Raw genomic sequence first — 9,212 nt, 5'->3', positions numbered from 1 at the left:
GGAATTGCAGTGGACACCCACCATTCGCGGGGGATAGGGAACAGGCTAGTCCATGAGGAACGAAAATCTTTGTATGATTCACACCCATTGAAATGCATTGGGGATTTTATTTTATTTTTTTGATACCCCCCAATTCTTCAAAAAATGAATTCATATTCAATGTTTTCCACAAAAAAGGAGATGAAACTCTTGAAAAAGAAAATTAGCAAATCCATGAGTGCTAAGCGAGTATGTGTGGGTCCATTGTTCTTTAAAATGGCTTTAATAACGAAATAGGTTTTCAGCATGTGGCAGGTGTAAAACTGTATCAAGTAACCTACATATACATTGGGATGAAACTTTAATTGATGAAGGAAAGAAAGGGTTCCACGTTCATGACTTTGTGAGCTTCATGACTTTGTCCAGGATGCTTTTCTGCCCATATCGGACCAGAAGTGCATTTATCTGCCTGCGGCTTAGTCTCTCTAGCGAAGCCTGGTCCTCCATCAGGACCCGGTCCTCGTCCAGGTTGGGGTAGCCCATCATGGTCAAACGTGCCGCTTCGTGGATGAGCCGTTTCCACTTGCTCTTTAATTCCAAGAGCCCGTCGTTGGAGAAGACCTGAGAAATAGTCTCATCCTCATCCTCGTCATCCTCCCATCCGTCATTGTTTTTGAACTCCAAGAACTCTTCGCTGGACATGCACAACACCTGAAACCATCCACACCACATCAATGCGTACGTTCTTCTATGGTATTAATTTAGATTTAAAAAATGAATTGGGCATGAATGATGCATAACCTTGAGCATACTGTGTAGCTCCGAGTGAGTGAAGCAGCCGTCTTTGCCGAAAACAAACGCTTCTTTATCCCTGAGCAACTCCCACATCTCTGCCAACAGCTGTTGATCCGCATCCGGCTCTGTAAAGTGAAATGATGATTTATGATAGGGGATTTCCCTGCTAAATTGCAGCTCATCGGTCGTGCTTCTACTATAGTGCGAATTTTTCGTAAATTGTTTTTTATCGGTCATTACAGTATATATCTAGGTAAGTCAAGTCTGAATTGTGATGTTGTACCATGTTGTGCCACAACATGCGTGGCAGCACTGAGCTCTATTGAAAGATGTATCTCTTTCAATAGAGCTCAGTGCTGAGTGCAGAGATGTATCTCTTTCAATAGAGCTCATAGAGCTTTCAAGTGCAATTACAAAATCAAGATCAAGAGAAAGAGGCACAGAAGATCCCCCAAGACCAACTGAGATATTTACCGTAACATATATGTTAGTTTCCGTTAGCCTGTCTTTGGTGTTTTGCACTCTATATTAGCATGAAGCTAGCGGCCTTTCGTTATTAATTGGTTTGGTTAAGCAACACACAATCACCAAAAAACAAAAAACACCTATTAAGAATGGTTTTTAAATTCACATAAGCTGCGATAAACAAGGGATCACTATATTTGCTCTCGGAATTATCATAAAGAGATGAACCTTTTGTGGCCGCTTTGTACAGGTTGACGACGGGGATGTCGGCGGTGTCGGCATTGTTGTCGGAGTGCGTCTGGGTGAAGCCGTACATGTGCAGCAGCTGCCAATTGGCCATCTGCCCGTATGTGTTGAACACTTCCTCGCCTTTATTGATGGGGCGCACGCATACCATCTTCAAAGAATCCTGGGGAGTCAGGGGGCAGAGGTCAGAAGCAAAACTTTTCAGCGGGAGTTGACAAAAGCATGTCAGAGATATCTCAAGACACCTGGAAAATGTTTCAAAGAGTACATAGGGTGTCCTTTAAACAAACATGTAGTTAGTTACTGGCGTGAACTCCAGATTGGCATTGTGTTTGGACACATGGTTGAGCATATCGGCCATGGGAACCATCATGGGTGGATTGGGTGAGTCCTCCTCATCATCTTCATCATCATCCTCTTCTTGCGGCTCTTGGAAGCTACAAAAGGAGAGGAAAAGGCCTTTATTTCGGTTTACTGTCAAACTCAACATAAAACAAAATTTACACATTGTGTATTTAAAACAACCGGATAGCTCGACACTGTAAAGTCCGTTTAACTTAATACTAACAAACAATGTGAAACGCCATAGACAGGCTAAATTGCATTGCAGTTTTAGAACTCTTTAAACCAGAACATAAAACAACAGATTACACCAGACATTATCTCTGTATTCTCTCTGGAAGTTAACCAGGTCTTTGTCCACCGCCCCGAGTATGCCGGTATCTCACAGGAGTGAATCTCATTCCTCTTTGGAGCTGAATGGACCATTAGCAGTGTCTCGTTATGACCACACGGAGGTGCTGTTTGACCTACAAGGAGCATTCACTTGCCACATCACCATGTTTGATATCTAACCCTAAAAAATTTACAACATATCATATGGCTCGTTGGTCTAGGGGTATGATTCTCGCTTAGGGTGCGAGAGGTCCCGGGTTCAAATCCCGGACGAGCCCTGACTTTTTACTTATTTGCCTTGAACTTTTCTGACACACCATGTTAAATAAAATAGATCACTCTGAGATGCACAGAAATGAGGCGTTCTGTCCAACCGGTTTAACTTATGATTTCAAACAGTTAACAACAGTTCACTGTGTATATGTATTCATTCATTCATTCATTCATTTTCCAATCCGCTTTATCCTCACAAGGGTCACGGGGGGTGCTGGAGCCTATCCCAGCTGTCTTCGGGCTGTGGGCGGGGGACAGCCTGAACCGGTTGCCAGCCAATCACAGGGCACACAGAGAGTCACTGTGTATATGTAATAGTAAATTGAGACAATTAAACATTTAATTGATTTGACCACCATAAGCAGCCCTCTGAGGGAAGCTGTAACTACAAAGTGGCCTGTGACAAAAATTAGTTTGACACCCCTGCCCCAGAGGTACCCCTGGTTGGGAAACAATGCTTTAAGTAATATTAAATGCTTAAAATGCTCAAAGGCACGCATTTGTATCTCCTGAGAAGAATGGACTATTACTGCGTCTTACTGAGAAGTTGAGACCGTCTCCACGTATAGCTGAATATTTGTGTTATACTGCTCCCAGATGACCACAGTGCCCATAACAGACAAAGCTGCACAAGATCCATTGCACTAAAGCAGAAAATGTGGCAAAAACTTCACTCTTTGCCTTCTATTTAACTGTATGTTTGTAGAAAATACATAACGGGGGTTCACTATAGTGTATGCATTAACAGAAGAGGAAGAAGGGGTGGAATTTCATGTTCAATACAGTACAAGCATAAAAAACTATGTTTGACCAACCTGTACGCCATGACAAAAGCCACAAGCTGAGTGTACAGCTCCAGAGTGTGCGTACGGGTGTTCCACATGTCAGGATGCTTGGAAATAAAGGGCAGGACTACATCTCTGTATTCCCTCTTGATGTTAACCAGGTCTTTGTCCACCGCCTCTGGAATGCCGGTTCCTCGCAGTAATGAATCTCGCTCCTCTTTGGACCTGAATGCACCATTAGCAGTGTCTAGTTATAACCACACGGGGGTGCTGTTCAACCAAGGAGCATTCACCTGCCACATCAACAAGTTTGATGTCAGACCCCAGAAATTTAACCAAGTGTATTGTGTGGCTCGTTGGTCTAGGGGTATGATTCTCGCTTAGGGTGCGAGAGGTCCCGGGTTCAAATCCCGGACGAGCCCTGACTTTTTGACTTAATTGCCCTGAAATTTTCTGACACACCTTGTAAGTTGAAATTGATCCCTCTTATTTGCACAGAAATTAGGTGTCTTGTCCAACTGATTTAATTTATGATTTCATCCAGTTAACTTGTGTTTCTTTACTCACCAGAACATGGGGTGGTCTAGCATCTTGAAGTCCGTCCATAATGACAGGTATGGTTTCCATTTGGACTGTGTTGTGGTGTATTCATAGAGCAGAGCCAGCAGAAGCGGCACCCACCCTGATGTGCTCTCCAGGGAGTCCTTCTCTGAGGAGGAATCGAGGGCTTTAAAATTGGGTTTGACTTCGGAAATTGATCAGTCAACTGCGAACTGTTGGGTCTCTCTTTCAAGCTGTTTTTTTTTCAAGGTCATTTTCCCATGACAATTAAGAATGAAGCAATAAATTAAAATGAATATATAAATACTTTGTTCTAGTCCAAAAAAATAAAAAATTACAGGAAAATCTTCCAAATGGTGGGGGCGATTGATGATACAGCAGAGAAACACTGTATGATTGCAGTAGTTACCTTGCTCCAGCAGGGCTGCAACGTGTGTCGTGCCCTGGTGAAGAAGAGCCGATCTGGGGATGGTGAACAACACCTCGCCTTCCCCGATGTCTTCCTGAGCTACCATCCCGTAGTCAGCCACCACGCCTCCCTTACACACTTGGACCTGAATCAACAATTGAAATGATCCAACAGTTCTCCTCAACCAGTATTCCGTTTCGAGATCGCCCTATGTGCCGCAGGAAAGTATTCCATTTCACTTCAATGGTCCAAAAATTGCTCACGTTACGGGACTACAATATTTACTTTCCATCATTGTTCAAAGATCAACACCTGTGACCTATTATGACAGGCAGATCAAATCAATAATGTTCCACTTGATTGCAGAAGGGACATATCTACTTTCTGTGACACTTTTGTTTGGGAGTGCACCGTGATTTTTTTTTTGTAATGTAAAATGTGTGTTTTAGCTCAATCACTGTTGGGGAAACACTGATCCGACAGACACAAGAAAGGATTCTGCTCTTGAGAGCACGTACTTTCTTGCTGAGCACTAGACTGACGCAATCGCACCACCGGAGGAAGTTCTGCAAGGAAGCATCGTTGTCCACCTGCACAAAAGAAAGAACCAAAACTGTTTTGCAAACCCCTCAAATGGCATGTATACCATAAATAAAATATACAGCCGAAGTCACGACAGCTCATTGAAAAGAGCATTGAACTCAAAACATTACTGAGGTAAATTTACCACTTCGGCGGAGATTATGTGACCAAAGGTTCAAAAAATATTAAACAAAAAGTACTCTGGGGGGACACTTTTTGCTCTCTCTATTACAAGACAACATAATCACTTTAAATATATTTCGATTAATATTTCGGTACTCGTCGCAATGTTTTCATCAACGGTTTTGATTTTCTCATACTCAATATTTAGTTTTTCTATCAAACTGAGTGACAAAGTTTTGTGCACTTGGAATCAGTACTGTATTTTGGTTCTCTGTACACCAGCAGGTGACAATAAAGTTTTGGATAGAAAAAAATGCATGTACGCTTCTACGCACCCGCACGCGACTGAAGTTAGCTTCCGACGTGGTTGGCTAAATGTCAGATAAAATGCATTTGGGATGGTTTACTGTTACTTAAAATATATTATCACTGTATATCTACCATACGCTAGCAAGATAGAAAAGATGTAGTTAATATGCTATTTATCGCCACAACACGTATAACCTACAAAGCTATCTACTCGTACTTTCATTCGTCGCACCGCAACGTTCCATTGTCTTAAACTAAATCGATCTGACGGAACCGAACCTTGGGTCGTTTAGCTTCGCAAGCCATTTTCTGGTGTCTTAACGAATCCTGTCAAGCGGAAAAGTGGATTCGAACAGCCTCACGGTCCATGGCTTACTTGAGTACATGAGCCAGAAGACCCCGTACGAAGACTAGCAGGGACACCGTGTGGACACTCGGGGTCGATAAAGCTAATACAAAATGTGGTCAGAGCAAAGCAGCATTTTGTTATCGGGAATCTCTGCTGATGACAAAATATGTGTTATTTTTTGCAGCGTTAGAAACTTGTCAATATTTGAACGTGTGTTTAATTGTCCAATTTCTACCCTGAATGATTACTTGCAGGATATCACCACTACCAATAAGCTTCACTCCAACGACAATGCCGGTTCATGAATATTATATAACATATTAATATTAAGATACTTTAGTTAAATGAAACCATCCCTTTTTGTGTGGCATTTATAACCTTTTAAGCCAGTGCTTCCCAACCTTTTTTGGTTTGGGTACCGCCGAACCTTTTTGTCATACCACGAGTACCCACAGACTCATGCGTGTTGATGATTCTCCAAAATAGAACATAAAACAACGGACTACACTGGACCGATCCCTCTGGATGTTAACCAGGTCTTCGTCCTCCGCCTCGGGTATACCGGTTCCCCGCAGTAGTAAATCTCGCCCCTCTTTGGACCTGAGTGGACCATGAGCAGTGTCTAGGTATGACCACGCGGGGGTGCTGTTTGACACGGGTATTCACCTGCCACATCACCAAGTTTTATGTTTTATCCTAAAACAATTATCAAGAAGCACATGGCTCGTTGGTCTAGGGGTATGATTCTCGCTTAGGGTGCGAGAGGTCCCGGGTTCAAATCCCGGACGAGCCCTGATTTTTGATTTAATTGCCTTGACATTTTCTGACACACCTTGTAAGTTGAAATTGAACTCTTATTTGCACAGAAATTAGGTGTCTTGTCCAACTGATTTCATTTATGATTTCATACCTTGTGTTTCTTTACTCAGCAGAACATGGGGTGGTCTAGCATCTTGAAGTTCGTCCATAATGACAGGTATGGTATCCATTTGGACTACGTTGTGGTGTATTCATACAGCGGAGCCAGCAGGAGGGGCACCCATTCTGATGTGCTCTACAGGGAGTTCTTCTCTGAGGAGGAAACAGGAAATATCCTTTTCAAAATGTTTAGCTCATTTGGCATCATTCAAGCCTTTTACCCTGTTTTCTCAATCATTTTGCCTTGGTCAAACAACAATTTGTTTACTAGTGGTGCCATCGAAAGCTTTTCCCACGTGAAGAACTCATGTTGATGTGTGTGGTAAGTGTAGACATAAATCATAAATCAGATCACAACAATAATGCAAACACATCTGTGGCATTATCACTTCAGATTTTTCATGTTTCATGAAACTATATGTTTGCATGGACTGCATTTCTTAAATGCTGAATTTATCTTGACATTCAATCAAAAATGAATAAAAAACATCTGAAAAATATAACTGATTGAGATGCAGCATTTTCCATCAAAATTTAATTCTACTCTATTCCGATTAAGTTATTCAGCCATAGTAAAAAACATGATTGCAGGAAGCAAAATAGTGGGCGCGATTGATGAACCGTGATGCAGTGGAGGAACATATGTTGCAGGAGTTACCTCGCTTCAGCAGGGCAGCAATGTATGTCATCCCCTGGTGAAAAAGAGCCGATCCGCACAAGGGTCGGGGTGCTGAATCTTCACCCAGCACTAAGTGGGGTACACTCCGTTTGCAATTTGGAGTGCCATGCATGTTTTTGGAATGTAGGAGGAAACTGGAGTAAACACACGCAGGGACACGGAGAAAATGCGAACTCCACACAGGAAGGTCGGAGGCAGAATCGAAACCTCCACCTCTGCACTGTGAGGCCGACGTGCTAACCAGTAGACCACCGTGGCGTGTTTGGCTCGCTGTCGCATAAAATGCATTAGGGGGTTGAGGTTATTGTTCCTTAAAATATAGCTAGCAGAAAAGAGGTAGTTAATATGCTATTTATGGCCACAGCATGTGGAACCTACACAACTATCTTCTTCTGCTTTCATTCGTCACACCGCAACATGACATTGTCTTCAACGAAATCAATCCGACGGAACCGAACCTTGAGTCGTTTGGCTTCAGAAACAATTTTTTGATGTTAATTATAACACCCATACCACTAAGATTTACTGCCACGACAATGCCCACCGGATGTGGAATTCATCATATTACAAAGCATCTTATACGGTTGTGCTGTAGTGTAGTCATTTTGTTATATCTGTGAATGTTTGAAGCTGTGAACGTGGCTCGTTGGTCTAGGGGTATGATTCTCGCTTTGGGTGCGAGAGGTCCCGGGTTCAAATCCCGGACGAGCCCAAATTTTGTTGATATTAATGAGTTTGTCCATCCCTGTGGGCAATACGCGATCTCCATTCCAATTCTCACAGCAATAAAGAAAGGCACCCCAAAATCTCTGCACTTGTGATATGCCGTGTTTCTAAGCTGTAATGTCTACATGTTACCATACCGAGGGCGCTATTTTACTCCGTGCCTGAGTTTATGATTTTTTAAATGGTGACTTTATTCTGATTAATGTGGCTCGTTGGTCTAGGGGTATGATTCTCGCTTTGGGTGCGAGAGGTCCCGGGTTCAAATCCCGGACGAGCCCAAATTTTCTTGATATAGATGAGTTTGTCCGCCTCTGTGGTTAATGCGCCTTCTCCCTTCCAATTCTCACAGCCAAAAAGGCACCCCGAATGTCGTGACCGGTGATCATCCGTGTTTCCAAACTGTAATGTCTACTTACGACCACACTAGGGCGCAGTTTTACCCTACTTTGCCACGTTACCACGTTTCTTTTTTTTAATGGGGACCTTCCACCTAAAGTTGTGGCTCGTTGGTCTAGGGGTATGATTCTCGCTTAGGGTGCGAGAGGTCCCGGGTTCAAATCCCGGACGAGCCCACTCTTTTCTGCGTTTTGGTAAGTGTTCAGCCACCAATGGCATAAGTTCGACCAAAGTTCTTCATGTAAGTCATATCACGAAAACCACTGAAAATATGTTTCACTAATGCCAGTTCGAGCGGCCCAGTGGTTAGCCCATTGACCTCACAGTGCAGAGGTATTGGGTTAAATTCCAGCTCCGGCCTCCCTGTGTGGAGTTTACATGTTCTCCCTGGGCCTGCGTGGATTTTCTCCGGGTACTCCTCCCACATTCCAAAAACATGCATGGCAGGTCTGATTGAACACTCAAAAATTTCCCTAGGTGTGAGTGTGAGTGTGTATGGTTGTTTGTCTCTGTGTGCCCTGCGATTGGCTGGCAACCGGTTCAGGGTGTTCCCTGCCTACAGCAGATTGTTAAAAAAATTGCCTCCTCACTACATGCAGGTCTAATCATGAACAACTGGTGGAAAAGTGTGCGACATGGTAGTTGACTGGTTAGCACGTCTGCCTCATAGTGGGGAGGTCCATGGTTTGATTCTGGGCTGTGGCCTTCCTGTGTGGAGTTTGCATGTTCTCCCTGTTCCTACATGGGTGTTCTCCCAGTATTCTGGTTTCCTCCCACATTTCAAAAACATGCACGGGAGGTTAATTGGACATCTAAATTGTCCCGTGGTGTGATTTTGAGTGTGAATGGTGGGTGTTTTGTCTATGTGTGCCTTGCGATTGGCTGGCAACCAGTTGGAATAGGCTCCTGCGCACGCCCGATACCCGCGTGAGGATAGAGCGG

At 43.4% G+C, this 9,212-nt stretch overlaps 1 protein-coding gene and 6 non-coding genes across 8 annotated transcripts; 6 read left to right on the top strand and 1 right to left on the bottom strand.

The window, feature by feature from the left end:
• Positions 1 to 323: 323 nt before the first annotated feature.
• setd6 (SET domain containing 6, protein lysine methyltransferase) lies at positions 324 to 6,593 on the bottom strand. 2 transcript variants are annotated; one of them, XM_086108634.1, is made up of 9 exons: positions 6,462 to 6,593; positions 4,707 to 4,778; positions 4,189 to 4,333; positions 3,786 to 3,927; positions 3,249 to 3,443; positions 1,790 to 1,922; positions 1,468 to 1,648; positions 781 to 899; positions 324 to 690 (listed from the first exon to the last, which is right to left on the bottom strand). In XM_086108634.1, the coding sequence occupies exons 3-9, from the start codon at positions 4,292 to 4,294 to the stop codon at positions 373 to 375; spliced, it is 1,194 nt and encodes a 397-aa protein (XP_085964760.1). In that variant the 5' UTR covers positions 4,295 to 4,333; positions 4,707 to 4,778; positions 6,462 to 6,593; the 3' UTR covers positions 324 to 372. The 2 variants fall into 2 exon arrangements, with proteins under 2 accessions (XP_085964760.1, XP_085964759.1); XM_086108633.1 differs by lacking the exon at positions 6,462 to 6,593 and adding an exon at positions 5,482 to 5,628.
• On the top strand, positions 2,367 to 2,438 carry trnap-agg (transfer RNA proline (anticodon AGG)). Its single transcript has one exon. It is a non-coding gene; the product is annotated as a tRNA-Pro (tRNA).
• trnap-agg (transfer RNA proline (anticodon AGG)) lies at positions 3,569 to 3,640 on the top strand. The gene has a single exon. It is a non-coding gene; the product is annotated as a tRNA-Pro (tRNA).
• Positions 6,273 to 6,344, top strand: trnap-agg (transfer RNA proline (anticodon AGG)). The gene has a single exon. It is a non-coding gene; the product is annotated as a tRNA-Pro (tRNA).
• A 1,195-nt stretch (positions 6,594 to 7,788) lies between the features above and the next one.
• On the top strand, positions 7,789 to 7,860 carry trnap-ugg (transfer RNA proline (anticodon UGG)). Its single transcript has one exon. It is a non-coding gene; the product is annotated as a tRNA-Pro (tRNA).
• Positions 7,861 to 8,080: 220 nt separating this feature from the next.
• On the top strand, positions 8,081 to 8,152 carry trnap-ugg (transfer RNA proline (anticodon UGG)). Its single transcript has one exon. It is a non-coding gene; the product is annotated as a tRNA-Pro (tRNA).
• Positions 8,153 to 8,374: 222 nt separating this feature from the next.
• On the top strand, positions 8,375 to 8,446 carry trnap-agg (transfer RNA proline (anticodon AGG)). The gene has a single exon. It is a non-coding gene; the product is annotated as a tRNA-Pro (tRNA).
• The last annotated feature ends 766 nt before the right edge of the window (positions 8,447 to 9,212 follow it).

The sequence above is a fragment of the Hippocampus guttulatus genome, chromosome 4 (genome assembly GCF_054856545.1).
Source record: "Hippocampus guttulatus isolate MCC_2025c chromosome 4, RoL_Hgut_1.0, whole genome shotgun sequence".
Taxonomy (NCBI): domain Eukaryota; kingdom Metazoa; phylum Chordata; class Actinopteri; order Syngnathiformes; family Syngnathidae; genus Hippocampus; species Hippocampus guttulatus.
Note: the sequence above shows the minus strand (reverse complement) of the source record. Positions and strands in the feature narration are given on the sequence as shown.

What these genes read in the sequence shown, in the direction of transcription:
- setd6 (XM_086108633.1), bottom strand. Translation starts at nt 5,508, where the DNA reads ATGGCTTGCGAAGCTAAACGACCCAAG. An exon ending in GTCTAGTGCTCAGCAAGAAA is followed by an intron (nt 4,334 to 4,706) that starts GTACGTGCTCTC and finishes TTGTTGATTCAG; the next exon opens with GTCCAAGTGTGTAAGGGAGG. An exon ending in AGCTACACAGTATGCTCAAG is followed by an intron (nt 691 to 780) that starts GTTATGCATCAT and finishes GGATGGTTTCAG; the next exon opens with GTGTTGTGCATGTCCAGCGA.